The 24,830-nt window shown below is 35.2% G+C and overlaps 1 protein-coding gene across 3 annotated transcripts in view; it reads right to left on the bottom strand.

Moving 5' to 3' along the window:
* Positions 1-4,977: 4,977 nt before the first annotated feature.
* LOC105251768 (RING finger protein 44) overlaps positions 4,978-24,830 on the bottom strand; it is a 48,715-nt gene continuing 28,862 nt past the window's right edge. For 2 of the 3 annotated variants that reach the window (XM_011258756.3, XM_011258755.3), the window contains exons 2-10: positions 17,587-18,101; positions 10,857-11,058; positions 10,667-10,754; positions 10,452-10,537; positions 9,370-9,972; positions 7,946-8,146; positions 7,414-7,700; positions 7,027-7,330; positions 4,978-6,921 (exon numbers count right to left, since the gene is read on the bottom strand). In XM_011258756.3, coding sequence (XP_011257058.1) covers positions 6,847-6,921; positions 7,027-7,330; positions 7,414-7,700; positions 7,946-8,146; positions 9,370-9,972; positions 10,452-10,537; positions 10,667-10,754; positions 10,857-11,058; positions 17,587-17,858 — 2,118 coding nt within the window. In that variant the 5' untranslated portion in view covers positions 17,859-18,101 and the 3' untranslated portion in view covers positions 4,978-6,846. The remainder of the gene's footprint in view (positions 6,922-7,026; positions 7,331-7,413; positions 7,701-7,945; positions 8,147-9,369; positions 9,973-10,451; positions 10,538-10,666; positions 10,755-10,856; positions 11,059-17,586; positions 18,102-24,830) is intronic. The other variant, XM_011258757.3, reaches the window with a different exon arrangement.

Below are 24,830 nucleotides of genomic sequence, written 5' to 3' on the forward strand. Positions count from 1 at the left end.
GGAATTAGATTTGCCCAATTCAAGAGAGAGTATATGCTCTCAAAGAAATAAAAGTCACACATATCACACATACACGCGCGCGCGCACCTGATATATCTAGTATTATTTTAAAAAAAGAAACTCATAAAATATTGGCCTGGAATAAGTCGAAAATGAAAATGATGATCAAAATAATTGTTTTCGTATGAAAAAAACTTGTATAATCCATTTAATAATAATAGTGGTATATAATCACATAGAGAGATATTAATAATATTAATAGTAATAGTAATAATAATAATAATAATAATAATAATAATAATAATAATTATAATAATAATAATGTAATGCTAGTAATGTAGAATGTTTGGCATCGTTATGTGTTTGTGTTTGTACAGTAGCCTGTTTTTAGCGGAGTCTTCGAGAGTCTTTTTTCGTCATTCATATTCCAAACATCGACAATACAGACAAATAAAGCCTATTCCTTTCTTTTTCTGGGGCGGATACAATTTAACGATTAATACAACAAATTAAGCAATTAATTAATTAATAATGCAAGTAATAATCACATAACTGTAATATCGATATCAATAATAATAATAATAATAATAATAATAATAATAATAGCAGAAACATAATTCTAATAACAACGATAACTAATCGACAAATTAAATATCATATAACTAATGCAGCGGTAACAGCGCTGATTATTGTGCGATGGGTTAGGTAAATAATAAAATTAACGACACGTCTCCCTGCCGATCTTAATAATTTCGCGACCATCTAATTGCGAGAACAAATTTTAATCGATGTAACTTTACACAATCGTCTTGTGTTCCCGCTAAAACGATATTAACAACACCTATCATTGACAATTAATCGCAAATTAAAGCTCTTATTCGAATTTTCCCATGCTACATCTCTACACACCATTGTCTTTCGAAAATTTAAACTTATATTCGAAATAATATTTGATAGAAACGATAGAAAATACATATACCGCACTTGCATATTTATAAAATTCTAAATCATCTTTTTTTTCAGAAGAGTGCGAACGGTTTGTAATACGTTACAAATTATATAATACTAAATAAGATAAAGCAGATTTTTTTCCTCGGATATATGTAATAAATTCTTTTTACACAAGACGTGTTCCAAAACTATCGTCGTTTCTTTCTCATCGACAGATTTTCAGGAGAATTCAGACTCAATCTTTTCAGCTAAAACTCGTAAAGACTATTATTGGTAAAAATTTTCAACTCGCAACATTATATATTTTGATTGTTGAACGTCGTATTAAATTTTTAATATAAAGCAAATAAATTTTCGCAGCCATATATGTTTATATATAGAGACGTTAATTGAAAAGTAATATGTACATTTATATTTTCGTGCATATTTTCTTGAAGTTTAGTTTAAAAAAATCTCTCTTTCAATTTTGAAATGTTAAACAATTCAATTTCTCACATCGAAGAATCTGCGATTTTTTAGGAAGGTATAATAGTTTGGAAACATTTATCTCTTTCTATATCCCGTGACTGAGAGATAAGCGAATTCCGAAATATTGAGCTCTACTTGAAATATAGTGACTGTATATTATGGCAACCCAAGTCGTGTGTCCTCTACTTCTACGAAATGCGAGTGATGTTTGATTGAATTGTATGATGTTTTTGAATTTTTTAAAAACTCGCTGCGACTCGGTCCATGTGTTTCGGGAATATGAAAAATAAGCCTCTATCGTCAGGTCACTTGATATGATTATCGTTGAAAGGGTGGCGAGCTTGTCGCTGTTGACAACGCGTTGACCTTGTCAAGATTGACATTAGCGGAGAATTACGTTATTACAGTGATCTTATGCGAAAAAACACATTATTCGCTCGCGAGTCCATCTCCTTTCTTTCGTTTTATCAAACTAAACATCTCTGCGTAACAAATATTTCGGTTCGCACAAGCGGAAAAAAAAATTGTAACGCTGTATTTAATATGTAAGATGCGAATATAGAGCATGATTTCTTTCAGGCACCGACTGAAAAGATGACACGCTTATTTGTAAAAGTGACAAGAGAGTACATTAATTTTTTTCGAAAGAAGAGGGAAAGAGGCTCACCTGTGCAGACATTTGTGTTGTGTGTGTTCTTTATAAATTATTTTTTTTCTTCGAGAATTAACATATATAATCGATTCATTCTAAATTATTTTAGAATGTAAATTATTCGCAACATGCTGCATAAAGAAAGTGGTTCTTGTATCAACTGCCTATTTGTGTGACTATATAAATGCGCGTCTTGTCCGTAAAATTTGCACACACGTATACACAGGTTTATCGTTATACTTAAAAACAACTCGCGGCTTTGCTAAATATACGGAACAATTACTTTTGGTATTGTTAACGATCAATTTCTCGAACGTTTCTCGCACAAGAAGGGCAAAAAGTTAGTCTCATTCCACTGGTATTTACCTATCATATTAACTAAATTAATATTTACTAAAAAACGAATAAAATCTCCTCAAACTTCAAGATAAAGTTCAATTATGTATAAATAATTTTTCATCAGACGTTCTAGAAATCGACCGCTGCGACTGAGACAGTCATTAAGAGTATGTTTAAGAGATAAGTGTTTGTTACTGGTAAATTATACTATCTTAATCTAAAATTAAGGAACATCACGTTAAATGGGCAAGGGGTCACTGTAGTTGAAAACATTTTTTTTATCAACTAATTACGGCCATTTATTCTCGACTCATGTATGAACAGCATCTAGTGAGTTCCGTCTTCCATATTTTTATATTAAATACGTCATCTTTGTCATCATATTTTCATCGTTCGAAAGTAGATCTGTAGATAAGATGTGTCGCGCAAAATATGTTAATAATAGAATAATTTTATATAATAAGAAAGTGAGAGATCTGAATTAACTAATTAGTTTCACGGAGCTTAGAGTACATGTGATTGAAAAATTGTTTCCTTCTGCCCATCGAGCGCTCGTTCCTTTTCGGTACAAGCTTAAGCTAATTAAATATGAGCCGTCTCGACTTCTCTCCTCGCTTTTCTCTCTTGTCATTGACAGAAAGAGAGAGAGTGCGCGAGACAGCGCGTCTTAGGAGCGCAATGAAAATATGATATGTCTTCTTATGCATCTAGGAAGGATCAACGATGCCTGCTCGCTCGTCGTCTTTGCAAGACTTTTGATATTTACTTCTGTAAGACTTCTCTTCTGCATGTATGTTTACAAGTTAGGACCCGTATGACATTACTAAAAGTATAGTTTGTTACGTATATGAGATTCCTTGCGGACGAATGTTTGAGAAAAAACCGGTTCGGATGATTGATATTTCAAACTCGCGAATAATGAAAAATTTCCAAGGACGAATAACGATAAAATCTTCAAGGACTACGTATCAACATGTGACAAGATTGATGACAAATTCAAACAACGCGTGATAACAATTGATACATCGCATGGATAGTATATTATAATATTGTTATAGCAGCATTTTCTTTCTCTTTCTCTCTCTCTCTTTCTTTTTTTGAGTGTGAAATACATAAGTAGTTGAAGGAGAATAATTGTCGGAAATAATTGTCGACCCTCGGAGAGATTAGCATTCGCTCATTATAATAATTTGCGCAATGACGTATCAAATGAATTGAAGGTTCGTCAATTGTATTTGAACGAAAATGTTAATATTGATCCTGTGAGTTTCCGCGTAAATAAAATTTATTACACTAACACTGTCGACCTGCGAAAATGCGGAAAAGGAAATCTCTCTTTACGAAAAACGTGCGAATTAAAATTACAGCGTTGAAAAAACAATCGACAGATATATCTTGTTGCATCACTTTACGATTAATTAATAGCGAATCGCGGGTGGACAGCTTCCTCTCGCTTATCCCTTACGTGTCATTACACATTTAACGCCGAGTACGAAATATCAGACATTTATTGGAGGGAAATATCAACATGTTCGTAAAACATCGGACAAACCTCGAGTATTCTTAAATTGCTGGATATAAAAATGTAAATTTCGACCGTTAGTACTCTAGCATGACGTTATGCGCTTCCTTAAACATATGTTCACATCTTTCTCTCCCTCTCCCTCTCTCTTTCTCTCTCTTGACATTTCATGTGTGTCACGGAAAGGCACGCAATTGAAAAAGTGGAAGGATACAGATGCAGAGAAAGAGGAAGCGTGACATCGAGACACCAGGCTGTCCGTGCTTTTTCCTCGGTATGTATTCTGAAGTTTCCGTGTTTCCGTTTGGAATAAGGGAGGCTGTCGTTAACATTTGTCACGCGTGCTTCCATGCGTTCCAACGGGAAACGTCTTTTAAAAGGCAAACGATTCTGACTAGTCGACTATCGCGAGCGAATTTTTTCCTTGTAATCTCCCACGGAGCGTCGATCCTTTCGAACGTGCTTAAACAAGACAATTAACGAAGCGAAAGAGAATTGCAACAGAGAACTCGATGCACCAAAGTAATAATGTACATAATTTTTATAATAGATAGCACTCTTTCTTTTATAAAACAATCGATATTGCAATTAATGCTATTGAAGCTTAAATTACAAAATGCGACGTGTATAATTGTATATTCTATGGATCTATAAGCGCGTAGATACCGTAGAATATTTTTTTACATTAAATATTAATCTATCTCTGAGGGAAAAAAATGTGTGTATAGAGATAAACGCATTTTTTTACACATATTATACGCATACATACTCACGCGCGTATATCAATACATCGAATCGAATTTCTCGCCAATTGCCTTTCGCTATAGCTTGTGTGATTGTTGCTTTGCATATGCGTAATCTATCATATTCGTCATGTATCAATAAATTCATATCCGAAAATGACTATCGAGTTCACAGTCGCAATCGCATATGCAAATCTCTTTGATTATCGCGAAAAATCGAAACAATTGTGAGATTGATTAATGAGAAAAAAGGAAAGCGAATGAAAAATAGCGTCGACGTTTTTAAATCAGTCAAAATGATGCATCATTACATATCCCGCCATTTTATTCATTTTGAAACATAAGAAATTGCCTTCAACAATTCGTATCTTGCCAACAATTTATATCTTGCCATTCGCTATCTAACAGTATACACGAAACATCTTAAAAATAACAATATAAACAAATCTTTTCAATTTTCTCACATTGCCGTAAAAGTACATCATGTATAAACGAGGAAGCGTTATATAATTAACTAAAAGCACACAACTTGTTCGTGGCAAAATTCGATCTACATTGTAATCGCTTCTACAAAAAGTTTTATGAAACTCTTGTATGATCAACCCTAATTAGAAAGATTTAACGTAACGAGAATTTTTCGCGCGACTGTACATTCGATTATATATATCCGCATAGCACTTTGTATTCAGCGAGCATTTGTCACTTTTTTTTTAATGATTCTAATCATTAGTGTTTCCTTCTCGAATGTTTCGAAACGTTTGAATCTCGTTTTTTAGCCGGTCGCTCTCTGCCTTCACTTATCATAGGTATGTTTATTGTTTATGAGATGTGTGTATATAAAAAAATATGAATCGTCTTGTTTCTTCTATCAGAGGTAGATACGCAGGAAACAGAAGCGATATTCTTAGGTTCTCTTTTTTTTTCCTTTCGTTCATCTTTTTTCATGTGCACTTGGCTATTATGCGTGCCGGGTCTCTCTCGCGATTGTAAAACAATTTTTCATCGAATTTCACGTGTATTTAAACGTATCACTCTTAAATCAGATTTCACGAAGTATACGAGACGACACGAACAGTCGTTCCACGTATTCTAATAAAGCATAGAAAAGATAACGGATAATTAATTACCGCGAGAGAGAAACAATTGTCGAATTAAAAAAAAAACACGAACCTATAGATATTTAAATATAATAAAATAGTTATGTGGCATCCCGGTGCAATAATCCAACAATTTCTACCTATCGCACTTAAGGTGCCAAGTAATTTTAATTTACTTACATATACATTTCTATAATATAATAAAATAATTAGCTGGTCTACTACAAAGACACAAGAGCTTATATAACAATAGGAAGTTACAATTTTTTTTCCCTTATCTCTCTGACGATAAACACTTTTTTTTATTGCAAAAGAATTCGTGTTCTACATTTGGTTAAGTCCAAACAAAACTACCGCTTGCTTTGTACGCGCACACGTATATGTATATAAGGGTATTTATGCAAATATATATATATATATTTATATGTATATACAATCACTAGACTGAAAGATAAACTATAAAAAATGGAACGTTAATGGAAAGTTGCGATATCTGCGTATACAGTTATTTTTATGTACATAAATCCGATAATGCAGAATAGCACAATACGAATAATTAATGAGCGTTAAAATATTAATTAAAGCATTATGAACAAAAACAAAGTAATATCTCCGACTCGTGATTTTCTTTCTTTTTGATAGGAAATGCGCGCCGTAACTTAACGGAACGTTGGAGCCCTTAACGTCTCTTGGCTATTTCGTCGTTTTGCTAAATTGCTTTTATCGCGTCAGGTTATATTTCTTCCAAAGCAGGAAAGACGCTCAATCTTGATATCTCTGCGCTCGAGACACTCAACGAGGTCGCATATATCGAAACAATTCTCTCATTTGTGATTCGACCTGTTTCAAAATTATCATTCTCGATCGAAAAAAATGTTTCATCATCAACGAATCATATCATAACATCTTGTATCGGCGATTGTTTCGTCTCTCGCCCCAAGAAAGCGAAAGAGATGCTTAACGGCAGAGATTCGCGTGAAATAGCAGCAGCGCAACGACCGGGATCCCCATAATATGTGATAGTGTCCTCGATGGCTGGGACGCTTCGCGCTAGTGTACATCGTCGGCTTGGCGTCAGTCACTATTGCCGCTGCTATTTCCGAAATATTCTCCGGCGTCACCGCGACAAATCGGACACGTTCGGTTAGACTGTGAAGCAAATAACATCGTCGTTTGCAACGCTGTGTAAATTTCAACACAAAGATACATTCAGAGTAAATTTAGATTACGAGAGAGAGATGACATGACTCTTACCTTAAGCCATTTGTCGATGCACTTGGAATGAAATTCATGAGAACACGGTAGAACACGTAGCGATTGGAGGGCCTCGAAATCGCACATGCAAACGACACAGTTGGTCTGGTCGCCCTGGTGTGTCTCCGCGTTGAATTTGTAAGACGGCAATTGTTCGACCTCCGCACGAGTCAAGCCGCGTGGCTTAGCCTCGCCCAATCTCTCGGCTAAGGATAGCAGCGCCTCGTAATTCTCCGTTACAGAGTCAGGCGAGGATAATTCAGCCTGATTATACGGAGACAGCGGTGGATTGCTGAACATTGCTCTGCGGAATTAACACAATTATTAAAACTAAGTCTTGTTGCGCATCGTAGTAAGCACTATGACAATTACATAGTATACACGTACAGGAAATGTAGTAGGTATCCCGGATACGTCATGGGTGGTAACGGAGTCGTACCCCTCCATCTGCTGAATCTCGGTCGTCGCAAAACGTTGGACGTTACTCGTCGAGTTCTATTCTGCATCATCTCCAATTGACTGTTTCGCGTTTCGGACAGGAATATAGGAGGTGGGGTTGTCACCTGCGTAAGGGCCGGTGGAGAGTACGAGTGCGGTAACGGTAGCGGCGCACCAGCCGCGGCGCCCACTCTGTGATGATGATGCGACTCTATCAGTTCGAGCTCGACTTCTCTCTAAAAACAAATGCGAGAAACAATAGGAAAAATGAAAAAAAATACTGACGTCTAAAATGAGATTTGAGAAATATATGTAGATCTATTATATATCTTATTATATGCTTATCTTTTTTAATTTAATAAGAAAGTTTCTTTGGTCCTACAAAGAAATTAGATGAGGGAGATTATAGATAAGATAAATTAAGCACGAATCAGTTCAAATTGAATCCAATTGTAATTTTTCCAAGTCCCATCGAATTTACCTGCTGAGATAGTTGATGATGCGCAGTATAATCGGTAGTATGGACGGGTGGTGGAGGTGCATGTGTGTGATGCAGTGCTGCTACAGGACCGCCAGCTGGTGTTGGATATCCTCTTGAAGCAGCTCCTACCAAGGAACCGACAAGACCATGACCCGGATGCGTTGGATGAGCGGCGGAATAGTGACTGTGATGGTGCGTCACCTGGGGATAAACAATATATTTATGTGTATTTATATATATACATATATGTGTGTATATATATATATATATATATATATATATATATATATTCAAAAGAAATATATAGATATATATTTCTTTTGAAGGGTGAAAAACATACCAAATCCATTTTTCGTCTTTTCGAAATAACACTGCAATGTTGTAGCTCTGATGAAATAACTTTAGATTATTCTATCATAAAGGTAGAGAATCTGTTTAGGTCCAAGGAAAAAACGGTGAAAGAATGCACGTAGGAAAAGAACATGTTTAGTCACAATACAGGAAAATATTATGTCTAACAATAAACTTAGGTTATTAAAAAAATAAATAAATAAATAGAATAGTCTTTCAAGAAAGCTGCCTTCGGTAAACTTGACATTAACTTACACATTACAGATCATTTTCCTTTTGACGTATATTATGAAGAGTACATTGCTAAATAGTACACGATTTGAATTATATAACGCTTTTCCTAAGATATATATTTTTATTTACATTTGCTCATTATGTTACATAATTCCAAGTGTTACATAGTTATGCATTCTCTACAAATATATGTCAAAAAGAAAATGATCCGTAATGTGTAAGTTAATCAAAATTTATTGTTCCTTCTGATCAATATTTCAGAGGAAAAACATTTGATGCATTTTTTCACTAGATACTCGTTTTTTTAAACTACTTTTTATTTTTAAAATACATTTTATTTTTTATAAAAATACCTTTTATTTTTTATAAAAATACATTTTAAGTTACTAATAAAATTACGTACCAAAAGAAAGTTATTACTATAATATCAAGATCATTTTAAATGCTCCAGAAGAATAACATTATTATCAAGATTTATTTAAAATTTAAAAAACGTATTTAAATTTTAAAAACAGTCTACTGTAAAATTGACGCAAAGTGACTCGGTATGTTCTTCCCCCCTGGACCCTTCATATATAAATTAAGTAACAGAAATATCTGTTAACTGAATGCAACGTACGTAAATCCAACTAAAACCCAAATGATATGCACTTGCATAGCACATATTAAAATAAAAAACTGATGTGCAAAAGATGACACCAAACTATTGTTATCGAGAATAGCGACTAGAACCGATCCAAGCTGGGTGAAACGCATACTCCCTCCGTCTTTTGCCAACCATAGGTTGGCAGCAGTCGGGAGTAAAAAGATAGAATTTACCTATTCGGGAATTAATTTACCTGGCACGAGTGTCCGAACGGATGCGTTCCGTGAGGCGTATAGAGACTGTGAAGTTGACAGGGAATCCTGTAGCTCGGCGCCTGCGGATGCCACAGGGGCTCCCCGCTAACGGTAACCGGCAGGCCGGACACGCCGACCTGGCCCACGTCCACGACCACGGGCGCGTTCGCACCTTGGGCGGGATGGTGTCCGGTGCCACCGGCCGTTGGATGCGGATGGGGATGCGCCTGATGGGCGTTGTGGATATTGTGATGGGAATTGTGCAGGCCGTGCGGATGGGAGCTGTGGATGTTGTGATGCGAATTGTGGAGGCCGTGGTGAGAATTGTGGATACTCTGGTGAGGATTGTGACCCGGTAGGAACGGATAGGAGAGCCCGAACGAGTCCGTGTATCGCTGATAACGGTTCCTAACCGTTGGACTGCCGCGGGTGGACATGTGATTGCGCGGGGAGCGCCGTTGGGGCGCGCCTCCAAATTCCCAAGGCGGTGGGGTTGTGTGCAGGGGCGGCGTCGGCGCCGGGGGTGTCGTTTCTCGGACCTCTATCCCGGATACGGTGCCGTTGCGGGATATTCGACGACGTTTCCTCGACGGCGACTCGCTCTAGAAAATATTTCAATTGCTCGTATTCATCACCAGGTATCCACTCTGTGAATAACAGCACTGTGAATAAAATTAAGCAGGATTGAAAAAAGCGTTTACCATTTTATCATTAGTAAAATAAGCAGATACTTTCACTATATTACATTATATTGAGCAAGCATCATTTGCTCGTTGTGGGATAAGAAATTCGCAAGATCGAAATCTGAAGGTGTTTCCTTTGACATTTTATACTAAAAGCTTTGTTAAATTGTCTTGGGAAAAAAAAGGATAATAAATCGAGAAAAACCAAAATTATTTTTCTTTCAGAAATTGCGCATTTGAGCAGAATCAAAAAATTAATTCGAATTTAATTAATTACTAACTATGCACTTCTACCAATCATCGTCTTTCGTTCTTCCTACGTAAATTACTCAACGGAAAATTTAGATTAACACTGAAATGACATCTCATCAAAGCACGAAACAAAACAGTGGGCTCACCTTTCTACCATCGTCCTGACTAGGCTGTCTGTAATACGGCGGTGACGGTTGGATCTGCACGGGACTCAGAGGTAGCTGATTTGTGGCTGAAAAGAGAGAAGGATTACACAACTCCGTCTCCGCAATATTCCGATCGAGGAGCTATGGCAAAACTATTCTCCAGCAAATTAAATGGAGGAAGAAGAAAATTAGATACGCAAGTAAACAAGACGTACCTTGAGAGTTTCTACGGTACTCCATGTCCACTCCGCTGGCTCCAAGGCCGGGACTCATGTTCAACAGAGGGCCACGCATGGCGTTCTCCTGAAATCACATGCGAAACAATAAGTGATTTTCTTATCAGCCTAAGAGGAGAGGTAGGGAAGGGGATGAAAAAAAAGGACGATGACGCGTGCGTGTGTTCACCTGTCCGCAAATATTGATGTGCAACGGCGGGGAGTTGGCCGGCGGGCCTACCGACTCCTGGGGGAAGTGCGATGGCGGGCCCCTCGTCTGCGGACTGTGCTGCGGGGGCGGCTTGTATCCCACGCTGGATCCACCCACGTTCCCGTGATAGGAAACCTCCTTGCCAGCCGGTCCGGAGGACGTGCCAACCCCGGGGCAATCTCTGCATATATGTATATATATATATATATTATATGTATACGTACAGTTGGAGTAGCATGAGCGAGTGTCGCGAGCAAAATACACACGGGAGAAACGGATGCCGGAAAATATGTAATAAATTCGTGCGCGATACGCCGAGCGATACATTCTCGCGCAGTGATAACTCGAGCTAAAAACGCTGATACCGGCCGCACTCGTAATAGAAATGAGTCATGTATGCGATGTAGAGCGAGGATGTGCCAACACGCGCGAGTCCGCATTGATCCTTACGAAGGGGAATAATATTGTGCAATAATTTCTCAAAGTTTACTACGTAAAAAGAAGGGAAGATAGGTTATTTTTCGCGATAAAAAATTGCCTCTATAAAAATAAGATTCTTATTTAATAAATCGAGAATAAAAAATGTCTGCTTTTTCTTAATTATTAGGAATCCTTTTCGTTACTAGGCCCAAGTATCGTGTGAAAAGGTTCGATATGAGAATATAAAAATAATTATTTAATTCGATATTAATTCGAGTAGATGAAATGACAACTCAATGTAAAAAAATATGAAAAAATATGTAAAAAATTATGTAAAAAAATAAGAAAAAATTTTTCGCGATAAAAAATTGCCTCTATAAAAATAAGATTCTTATTTAATAAATCGAGAATAAAAAATGTTTTTTTTTTATTATTAGCAATCTTTTTCGTTATTAGGCTCAAATATCGTGTGAAAAGATTCGATGTGGGAATACAAAAATAATTATTTAATTCGATATTAATTCGAGTAGATGAAATAACAATTCAATGATATGTAAAAAAAAAGAAAAATTATTTTTCGCGATAAAAAATTGCCTCTATAAAAATAAGATATGTAATAAATCGAAAATAAAAAAAATTTTTTTTAAATTATTAGTAATCCTTTTCGTAAAAATAATTATTTAATTCGATATTAATTTGAGTAGATGAAATGACAATTCAATGATATACAAAAAAAAAGAAAAATTATTTTTCGTAATAAAAAATTGTCTCTATAAAATACTTATTTAATAAATCGAAAATAAAAAATGTTTGCGTTTTCTTTAAAAATTATATTACCAATTATTTCGTGCGAAATATTATATGAGAGGGAAGATTTGATACGAGAGTGTAAAATATTTGTTTAATTTGATTAAATATATGAAATGACAACAATTCAATGTTATGAAAAAAAAGGAAAAATATTATTTTTTGCGATAAAATTTTTGCTATAAAAATGATTTCTATTTAAACGAGAATAAAAATTACCTCAGTTTTCTTTAAATATTGTGTATTAATCGTTTTCGCTGCTTCGTGCATTATACGAAAAGATTCGATATAAGTATATAAAATATTTAATTCGATATTGAGTAGATGAAATGACGACAATTCAAAGATTCCTAGCAACATCGAATAACGGTATTCGCGTTTCCAAAAACGTATCGATTCGAGCGAATGTAAAACGTAATCTCTATTTTGACAACTAATTTTAGTTTTGATTCTCTGGCATAGATTCTCTCGCGAACGCCAAAGTTCATTTAAGCTCCCTATCGCAAGAGAAAAATATTTTTTCCTCCTCTCGCGAGATAAATTGTCGATTAAATCCGTCCCGATGTTATTCGCAAGAATTTACGATACGCAACATCGCGATTAAGCGAAAATTGAGTTTATGCTTGAGCAGCTTACAATTAAGCAAACATCTTTCAACGAGCAGTTATGAAAGTCGCAGTCATCAGAATGCTACGACAATATCTATGACGATGTATCTCTTATTTACGAATGAGAAAAGGAATGTGCAACGATATGTACAAACAGATTGCTATATGAAAAATTATCGACTCTTTCTCGTTAAAAATTTAGCGAAATGTTTTAAGTCGCATGAGTGACAAAATTCGCGATACTATCTCAGCACGCAAACCTTGGATATAAATCGAGGAAACAAATTGGACTTTTTTCGACATTATCAGCATTTCATTAAGATAGCAATCGATATCATATATTTTTTTTTTAATTTCAGAAAACATATTTGCATAACGCATTTATCTACCAGTCTGCAAGTATTTGAAAAAAATGGAAATCTTCCGAAGAGAATTTTAATTCAAAATAATTTAGTTAACACTTTCATTATATCATCGTTATTTATCGTTAAAGATTTAAAAATCGTATTGATCGATTTTTTTATCAACTCTCATGTGCTTATTAGCTCGATTTGATCTTGAATTTTCGTCTACGAAATGAGTTCGCCGGCGAATCCGCGGCTAAAGAGATATCCGATAGCGAGATGACATTTCCCGTATATTTGCTTGACCTACACAAGCACAAGGTAAAATAAAGTGACCGTAGTAGTTAACGATTCGACAAACTGGAGCGCGGCGGTTTATTTATTTTCATTAGACGCGGATTTATTTATTTTCACGCACAATCGAAATATAAAACCGGATATTTTATGAACGACGCCATAAAGAATCTATATCAATGAAAATCGAACGTTACGTAATATGGCGTGGCGTTTATAAAACAGTCAGTCGCACACCACGCGACTCTCGTAATACATGATGTAACGTAACGCTATTTATATAATTTTGCCCGCGTATTTATACATGGCTCTGCTAACATTGTGTTCAATTATATTGTTCACGCATTACTGTATCATTTAATTTTTCCTTCTCATCTATCCAAGAAATGCCTCAATTCTTTCTCTCGAGTCCCACGAGTGTTAATCCACGATTCAAATGCGGAAAGGACGAAAGAACGAACACGTGGTAAATTTCCGATGAAGATATCTACGTTTTTTTCTCTGCGATAGGAAGACGTGGAAAAATAAAGTAAAATTGGAATTTGATAAGTATGTGCACAGACATGCTAAAATGAGATAACTACTGAAACATACAAGTATGATATGAAAAAAATTGAGGAAAGTTGGAATACTGAAGCGCGCATGTAAAACATTATATACATTCCTGATAGTCAGATTTAATTGACCTTATTAATTAACTTTCAAAGATGTCCGTGTCATGCGTCGATACTGGTAACATATCGTATAGGATGGCGCAAGATTACACCAATTTGTTCGTATGCGTTGCAATAAAAATGTTGATTTCAGGACTATCTATCCGAGAAAGTGATAGACTGTACAACTTATGCATTATATCACGTGTTATCATATCTCAATTATAAACCGCGATTTAAATTTGTTATTTATCGAAATGCGTGCAATTTTAACGTAACGTTTACCCTTGACGAATATATTTCTGGAATCAATTTATATTTAAACTTAATTAATTTTTATTTAAAATTAATTCAGCTGAATGATTAAACTATCAATCAATTTATGTGATATTAATACGACATGAAACGTTAAAGGATCTATCCTGAATCAGGAATCAAAATCCTAGAATCAGAAATATTTAGTTTATTCCGAGTTACTGATATAATTTTCAACGGATAGAAAAGAAAGAGCTGTTACTTGTAGAACGATGCAATCGCGTATTAATTTGTACAGCGTGTATCATTTACCAAAACAGGAATTTATTATATAAAGACGGAACTTTTGTTGAAACATGTAATTTTAAATCGAAACATGTAATTTTAAATCGAACGCATGAGCCAAATAAATTTTTTAATATTTTTTTACATGCATATCTTTTACTTGCAATTCTTTTGCATGCGGGACCAAGCTTTTTCGATGACTTCGCGTACTATTTGAAAAATCGCGAAAAGAAGAGAATTGAACGATTTTTTTTTTAATTAGGAAACGATATTCGATATACTGTTTTGATATTTGTGCAAGGATGCAAATGTGCTGCGAGATGCAATTGCATGAAAACTGTGCACGAATCAAAATGACGCATATTTAACGCTTTCCCATTTTCGATCACGATATTCATGTCTTAAATTTCTTCCTTTTAATCTCATTCTTTCCTCTACTTGAACACTTGGCACGGCATCTGCCATTCGTGAAGATTACGAATAGTTGGCGACACACTGCATATATGTGCGAGACAGGATATCCCAGAATACTCACTCTGTCTTTAATTTCAACAGATTTTTCGACAAACTTGGAGTTTTTCTCGATTAAGATAAATTTCAATCATTGACTTAATTACGCCTTCGTTCGAGATATTACCTAAGAAAAAATCAACTTCCAAATTCTCGAAATTTTGGAATTAAAAGACCTTTGGAATTAAAAGACGAAGTTATCTCGCGGGATATCCTGCAAAAGGGATTCAACGAGAAACTCTAATTGAACGTCCGAAGGCTGCAAAAGTTTACACACGTGCGACAAGAGTATAATAGTCACATACCTAATGAAAAAAAGAGAAGAGAAAAAAAATTCAGCAATACACACACATACAGAGAGACAAAAACTGCGCGCGAAAAGAGAGAGAAGGAAAATCAATAAACCGATTTAATTGGTGAGCGGATAAACGAGGCTGCGCTCGAGGAAAGCCCGAAGTGCAAACGCGAAAATAAAGTGCATGGTTGCAACGCGGAGCCGCGATGGCCGGTTAATTGTCGTCGATTAGAGAATCGTCTTCGCACGCACAATGTGTGTCGGCTTCTCTGAAAATTAAATACACGCACATGGCGCGTAGTCTTGTCCGCCTGGCCTGAACGCATATTTTAAATATACATAATCGTAATCAAAAATATATGCGTAACTTTTGCCTTTTTGTACAAGGGAATCCGAAAATTCTAATTTTGAAGAAACTCTACACATTTTTCTCAAAAATTTTTTTTCAAGAATTATTTTCTCAAAATTTTATTATTGCAGTTAAATAGAAGTATTCTTATCAAGAAATTTTTGTATAAAATTTTTGTATAAAACATTTTTTGATATCTCGAATAATTTTCGAGATATACTGAAAAAAAGAGAAAAAGTGGATCTTCATATCAAGAGTGATCGCGCTCTTTAGAATTGCTTTTGGGCCGCAACGGAAGATTTTAAAATCTTTTTATTTATCCCCTCTCCCTACATGTGTATAAAATTTTACCAAAATCACAATTTTCGAGAGTTTGCGAGATTCCCTTGGAAGTTTCACTGATATTCAATGTACTACAAGTGCACGGTAAATAATGGGAACGAGAATTTTTGTCGCACGTAAAAAAAGAAGCTCGATCCATCCAGTAATGAAACGCGTGTCGACTTTGTGAGCGATGGAGATCGAGCATTTTCATCGACGCGCGAACCGAATAAACGAATTTATTTACAGCCGAGTTTCTGTGGAAAAGTGCCCTAAATTTATCGTATTTTTTATTAGGAATGCAGTACGATTTTACTCTATCGAGAATATCAAAGTAGAGTTTTCGAGCTATCAATGATTTACAATCGATTTTCATGAATGATATGAATAATGAAGCCTTTTTCCTTTATTCAATTTCAATGAGTATTTTTTTTATCGAATTTTCACTCACAATTTAAAGTATTTGAAATTGACAAAAATTTAGATTTTCTAAAAAAAACCCCTTTAAAAGCTATCTATGCTTCAAAGATTCAAAATGATAAGAAAATATTAATAAAAGAAGCAAATATTATCTGGGATATTCTATATAGAATTATATCGATTAAATCGACAATCATATTTTTGTGTTTTTTCTGTTCTTTAAAATAAATCTTATTCAGGGACAAAGTCATTACGTTCAGCCCAAGCGTTAAACCGGAAGGTACCCAGGCGAGCACACATAGATAATATTTCAAATGATCGCAACATATATATCCAAATTTTCCTTTGGCAAAACAAAGATACATTTAAAAGCATAAACTATTATTTCGATCGTTGACAATTTTGCATGTCGAATAATAAATACATTCAAGTATTATTCTGCTACATATTCAAATACTAACGCACTTCGTGAAATACCAGCTAAATCAGTTTGATCTAAGCGATTTTTCATTCGTTTGTTTGCGTTTTTATAAAGGAAAATGGATAAAGCTAACTTTACTTATACAGTTCTCTATCATACACAATCCTCTTTAAAAATAAAATATTTAATAGTAGGTCTGCTTTAAAAGAAGAGTAACATTTTCTGCTGTGCGAGTATCTAAAGATTAATAATTCTTAATAGTTGTGCCAAAGCTCAATTTGTGAACTGCAAACATATATACATGCTCATCGTATACCGATAATTGACAAAATATCGGAGAGAAAGTTTGTCGCGCGCTCCTCCTTTCTCTAATAATAATTAAAAGTGCCATCAAAGTATCAATATTTACAAACGAGGGGAATATTTAAGGGAGACAAAAATTCAGATATTTCTCTATCGCGTGCTATTTACGAAATCCCACTCGTAAATAAAATTAATTAAGAATAATAAAGAAAATAAAGAAAAAAATAATAAAGAAATAATAATAAAGAAAAAAAAAAAGAAAAAAAAATTTGTTCAACACGAATAACTTAAAAAATATAAAATATTCTGGTCGCAGCACTCGAAGAGAATCATCGCCTGGGTCCCTCCAGTCCCTCGAAGCATGCACACGTAGGGTGCAGGCTGCGAGGAACATCCGGTGTTTTGCGTAGGATTTGTTATATACCCATTGTGATATCGTGGTGGCGGGCATTGCCGATACGGGTATTCCTTGTTGGCGGCAGCGTATTGCTGGGGATGCTGCTGCTGTTGCTGCTGTTGCTGCGGCGGCGGCGGCGGCGGCTGCTGATGCTGGGGATGCCATCCGCCGTTGCGGGGGTGGGATGGCAGCGATGGGGCGCGCACGTGCGGACCCGACGAGACGCCATTGGACACCACAGCTCTATAACGACCCTGCATGCCCAAGCCACGATGCTGATGACTCCCGGGGCCGTTCATTCTTCCGTTCGTTTTTCCTTCTGTTCGCTCGTATATTTCTCTCCCTAGCCTCTTTTCCTCCTCTATCCTCTTTGGCCTCTCATCCAGCGGTATTTCCTCTCCTCGTCGTCGTTGTTCTCAACACTCGGGGACGGTTAATTTGATCCTTGATCGCGCAACGCTGGCTGCAGCCAGCCAACTGTCTCCGGATGCGCGTCTCATAAGATCACTCGCTGAGCCGATCGATCGTGCACCGAGAGGAACCTGGCGAGGGTATTTAAACGATGTTACCTAGCCGGCCAGGTTGGACGGATGTGACAAACTTCTCCCTTTCTCTCTCTGTCTCTTTTTCTCTCGCTTAATCCCCTCGCGACTTGACATTTCGGGACGCGTTGAAGGAACGTCCGAGCTGGCCCCCACAGCGCGAGCGTTGCCGAGTATCGATACATGTACGATATCGAGATATCTTTTGCCATGGAAACTCGTTTCATCGTATCTCTATATTTTTTCGAAAAAAATATTTTCTCTTTGCGCGTTGAATTTTATCACGAGAGTTTTTCCTTTATTTTTATTTAAAATATCGAGTCGCCTTCTCGATATAAATAGATATCAAAAAAGTTGAAAAGAAATATGTAATATATCTTTCGCGATAGATTTTTAATTCAAGATATAATTAATCCAAAAACGAAATATATATAATTGTGCGACCAAATCGGATGTGTTCCTCCACGCGTCGATCGCGCCCACAATTTAAGGATAACTTTCTTTTTTACAGTGTTTAGATACATCCTAATCCTTTTTATACAGAATCTTCAATTTTATAGAATATTCAATTTTCTCCCTCGCTCGTCCTTTAGCAATGTCGCGAACAATCAGTGTTGTTAAAATACACTTATCTTCTGCATGAGATAATTCTACACTTTCTGATAACTATGTTTAAATCCAGATACAAACTCGTCTGGATCTGCATATCTCGCGCACGATTAAGATTTCATGTAAATTCGTTGAATTTACATGACTCTTTCTTAAAAAATATTTATAATAATTCGAAAGTCTCCATGTTAGATATTGCTATTAATAGAAATATCTAATATTAATAATAATAATATTATTATTATTAATAGAAAAAATCATTGTATTCAATCATTAACAATTATTATTATAAATGATTTTACAATTGTTAGTAATAAAAAAACGTTACACATTAAAATATTACAATTAGTGAATATTATATTCCAAAAAAAAATAAAAATTATGTACGTTTGTAGGCACAAATCATTATCGTATTTTTACCAACACTGATTTCGCAATAGGCACTCATGAAAAGGAGCAACTATTTAAATCGTATATTTAATAAACCGATAAAAAAGAACGTTAGCAATGTCACGTAATATTTACATCGCTAATTTCCGGAAATGTCGCGTTTGTCATAAACAGCGCTCGCGGATGCTTTTTTTGATGCGACTGTTTTAAACGAAATCATTTCTACCTAATAAGCGAAAGATAACAACGTTCTCTTTGTAAATCAATATTTTGTGCACTGCAACAAGGGAATCTGAAAATTCATGAAACTTGAACAGAGCATGTGTAGGGCACCTTGGAAAATAGCGATTCTTCACAAAGCGATTTCGACGAATCGTTTGATCGTTTTTAATTAATATGGAATAAATTGTACGTTAATTTAATCTTGTTAAGCTATAAGAGATCTCGCGAGGACAATTATAGATTAAAATTTATCGTTTTGCTACTTTATACTTGTTATTTTATGTCAAATGTAGACAAAATCTTTTTACTTATAATATACAAATATATGAAAATTTAAAATATAATTTTTCAGTTAACAAATGCAACAAATTGATGTGTTTAAAATAACAGAATCAAATAAGGAAAATAAGTGTACTTGAAAGTAATAAAGTTCTTGCATTTTATTGCATCGCAAGTAATAAATTAATAAATTAAAAGATAATAAATTAATTTTCTACAAATTAATTTGCGAATCTTTATAGAATGAGAATATTTTCAGATAAGAATTTATTTTATTTTCATCTAGATATAATTATTTATATATGTGAGTGACGTTTACAACTAAAATATTAATAAAGTATCTATTATTAATACTGTAAATATATATGAATAATAAAAATTTTGGTGCTTTATTCATATAATTGACAAAAAATAGTATATTTTTAATTTTACGTACATCGAACTGAAGAAGAAAAATTAAAATAGAGCTATAGTATCATAGAATACTATAAATTATTTTTATATACGATTTATACTCTGCAATGATAAAATATCAATGACCTAACAACAACGAAAAGTTGTTCGGACAACTTTCGTATTAAAGCCCCTCACACGTCAGCGCAACTTTATGTTTCTCAAGAATTCCCTTTGTGAAAATGCGATAAAATATCGACAAGTATATATAGAGAGAAATATTAGCATCTCTGAAAATTAATGGATAATCTGAATATTTACATATATGAACGCGCTCCTTTTCGACAGCTTGCCGACATACATGAAGCACGTAAACACATTTAGGTATATTCGGTTCTGACAAGCTAAAGCGAGAAGAATCATATAAAATGCGAAATGCTGTTTATCAACAAAATTGCAATTTTACATATAATAAATCATTTTATACGTACAATCAATCGTACCGTTAATGCAATAAGAGAGAAATGCAATTACGAGTAATAAACATGTAGCCAACAACAACTAGTGGAAAAAGCACGTGGAAATAAATTAAGCAAGATTTTCAACATTCGTGAGGTGCACAAGCGAGACTATTGACGTAAACGCTAATGTAATCTATGTAAGCGAAAAGGACAGAAATACTCATGCAGAGAAAAAACTCACAAGGGTGCACTTTTGCGATTAACGTAATCGTGCGAGGGCGGGGGTGATGTAACACACGGATATATCAGAATGGATATGGATATATCAGAATGGATGTATCAGGACAGAGAGAGGGTGAGGGGGCGAGATAAATGACCCTCGTGATCGGAAATATGAATATCGCGTGAATAATTGAACGCCGTAATTTCAACAAGAATGCAAAACGCCCATTCAACATGTATATAATGGAAAGCGATATAATAAAGTTCTCGCAATTTAAGGTCCACACTCGGCCAAATAATGTTATGCCTTATATATCTGTCAAAGTGTCGCTTCTCTGCTATTTTTCTCACATCTGTCAAAGACTGTCAATAACTTTAAAATTTACAAACGACTGAAAATTCTTAGTATTTAAGTAGCAATAATTTATACTCATGCATGTGTATTAGAGACTATTATTTTACAAATCGTGAAAGTGTAAATCAGAAGAGGGTAAGATAATTATTAAGAAGACCGACTTGACAATCGGCTATTGTATCCGAAGTTATTTATGATCCTTTTCGAGTCGTTACCTTTGCTAAATAAATGCTTTGTTGAAAAATTTAACCTCCGAGAAGATTGCGCCAGGTAATAAAATCAAAAATTACCAACTCCGATTTACCGGTTACAAAACGCGATACGATTCGCCGAGCATTTCCTGCGCGCGCGCATCGAATTTTCATATATTTCGTATATCTCTGCACATTCCTTGCTCGTTTACATACTATATCGGCTTGTATCGGTCAAATATTTCTCGTTTCATGTTTCCACTAAAATTTACAAGTATCGAAAAGCCGTTTATTTTCATCCCTCGTACGTAACTCGGAGATCCTTATTGTTCTTGCGATGGTTGACGAAAAGTAGACTTTCAAATTTATCAAAGGATACATTCTTACAATTTAACATTGTGACGATAAGAACGTAAATTATTTAATTTAGCAAGAACAGTACTATTTTTCGATGAAAAATTTAACAAAGTATCTATTCAAATCTTGTAAAAACAATTTCCCGAGCTTCCAGGTATTTTTTTATTAAAAGTTTCAGGTAAAGAGAATATTTTGAAGATATTTTATAACTTTTCAAAGTAAACTTTCTTATCGTTATGTGTTTTCTAACGCCTTTTACTCAACGAAAAAACACAGAGTCACTTAAGTTTCAAGTGTTAGATTTGCAAATGTACTAAGACAAAACTAAATAGTTTTCGTAAGGTCAACATTTTCCATATTTTCATTCCCTTATCACTAAAAATTACAATAAAAAATATGCACTCAATATTTTAAGATATTGAATGTAAACAGACATAGATGTACAATTATAAATATTTTCGACACAATTCTCATAATTTAACTTATGGGTGAACTGTTGTTTACAGCATAAGAGTAAAATTATCCAAGAGAGAGAATTTAAAAAAGAAATTACTCCAATTTTTATAAAATTCCATGAGAATTTTGATTTTTCCAGATACAAAAGAAATCTCCGGTTTTTCTACGTTTTTTTCAGAATAGACATCCTGTTTAAACGAAATTATATACTGAGGAAAAAATTATCTTGAAATAAAAAAATTATCTTGAAATAAAAAAATTTTAGTTTACTCAAGAAAGTTATTTATTCGATGGATACTAATCACGTATTTACTTGTATTCAAAACGTTTATTTGCTTAAGTTAAATATGTTTAAAAATATGTTTAAAAAAATATAAGTTAAATATGTTTAAAAAAATATATATGCTTAAAAAAATATAATTAAAAAAAAATATTTTAATTAAATATTTTTATATTTTAATTTTACAAAATATTTATTAAAATGCATTTTTTATTCCCAAAAATTTAAAATTTTTTAATTTAAAAAAATAATATATTTAATTTAATAAATTATAGTATATATTTTTGAAAATAGTATTTAAATATAAAAAATATATAAATGAAAATAATGTACTTAATATAAGATGCATATTATAATTAAAATTAAATGCTTTTGCTTAAATGAAATAAACAATTCCTTCCATTTAAAGCAAAAGTTTCAAGAAAACAAATTTACTTGATTTAAAAAATGTTTCCCTTAGTGTATGCGATTAGGAACAGTTCGCATCGTTCGCGTGGTTCGACGGCAGTAAAGACCTCTCTCAAGGATCCTCTCCATCTCATCTCTCGATTCGACGGCGCCGTCGCCGATTTTTGGGCCTTTTTGGGCCACGGGACCCATCGTGGCATCGCCGAGCCAGGCCGCCCGACTCGGATCCGAGGAAACGATTAAGTGAACCGGAATATCCAGACCCCGTTGCTTGGGGCCAGCCTTCTCTCCGCTTTCGTGCGCGGATCCGTGTGTTTGGGAAAAAATGTCTGCGGGCCCCGACGATAACCGTAAGGTCGTCGTGTATTTTTAGGCGGATTCTCATCTCGTGCTAGCTCGCCCGACATTGACAGTAGTATGTGGTAAAACAAGTCAAAGAAAGAGAAAGACGTAAAGAAAATAATGGAGCGGGACTTGATCTTTAAACCTGCCCCTTGCGTAAATGAACCTCTGAGCAAATATGATACGCCAACGAGAAACAATAACGATAATATATGTGAATAGCCAGCGAATTTACCTTTCTCCTCTCTCTCTCTCTCTCTCTCTCTCTCTCTCTCTTTTACTCGATTGTACTCAGAATGTCATATTTCTTAATGTTGTATCGCGCTATTGTTGTTTGTATTAAAAGAATCGTTTCTCGTTAAAATAGAACAAGATTATATGTGAAACATGATTCTTCTCTTTCTTTATTTTACATCATGTGTAGCAGTAAAAATAATTTTCTTATTGTTAGATTGCCGAGGGGAGAAAAATGGAAAAAGAACAACGTTTCGAAAAATCGAACAAACTATGAAATTCGTTGAATGTAAATTGATAAAAAATATATATATTTGCGAAAACACGCTCTCGCGCGTTTCGTGATGTTTACAACAAACGGAATTGGCATCTGTCACACGAAATCAGCTGTTCGCAACAAATAGTGATAAATATTCACCGCAATGAACGAAAACTTAACGAAAAAACAATCGAACGTGATATATCAATGTTTGCTATTTTATAAATACAAAAGTAACCATCACTGCGTTATATATTTATACAGGCTTTTTTTTGCCAATGCATAGGTGTTTTTCATCGAACATCATCTTTAGTCGTCTCTTGAAGTCAAAAAAATCTGAAAAAAATGTGACTGCTTGACAAGAAAATCGATTCTGCCAGCAATGACAACAAATTTCGAAGCCAAGAAAGCTTCTCTCTCTCTCTTCTTTCCTCTTATAACCGTTCATACTACTTGCGCGCATTCTACTCCGACTCCTTATATCGCACTCGTTTGAAATTTTGAAGCATCGAACACACACGTACGAGCGACCAGGCACCGTTGCCTCGACATGCGTGGCGTTTCGTGCCGGGCGCACGCTGCATGTGTACCTTATATACACAGGCTGGCGAGGGAGAGAGTCGAGAGCGAGGCCCAGCCTCCTGGTGATGTGGTACAGTGTGTCTGCGCGAGCGAGACGAGAGAGAGAGAGAGAGAGAGAAAGAGAGAGAGAAGAGAGAGAGAGAGAGAGAGAGAGAAGAGAGAGAGAGAGACAGAGAGAGAGAGAGAGAGAGAGAGAGAGAGAGAGAGAGAGAGAGAGGGAGGGAGGGAGTGAGAAACCCGTTTACCTTTAAACTCCTCTCGCGGTAGCGGCAATTCTCTCTCTCTCTCTCTCTCTCTCTCTCTCTCTCTCTCTCTCTCTCTCTAAAAAAAAAGAGAGAAAGAAAGGCAAAAATTGAGCCCGGAGGAAGCCAAAGGAGAGTCTAAGTTAGACCGCTTGTGTGCTTCGGATTATCGTTAGGTTTCATGCAACGACGAACTCGGCGGATCGAATTTTGCCACGGAAAGCAACGCGAGATGCGTTTATGCAGCCTGATTCGATACGCGAGAGACATGCCGTGCCGGTCTGATTTAGCACTCTCCGCTTTTGCGTCGAATACACCGCCTGCGAAACACCATTTTCGCGTAAATCCCGGATATGTAGAAAACATCGCTGAAATCCGCCTCGGAACAACGTGGGACAACTTCCCCTCCCTCTCCCCTTTTTCGAAAATAGCCAATCAAGGCTCTGA

This window comes from Camponotus floridanus, unplaced genomic scaffold, assembly GCF_003227725.1.
Source record: "Camponotus floridanus strain SB8 unplaced genomic scaffold, Cflo_v7.5 scaffold4, whole genome shotgun sequence".
Taxonomy (NCBI): Eukaryota; Metazoa; Arthropoda; class Insecta; order Hymenoptera; family Formicidae; genus Camponotus; species Camponotus floridanus.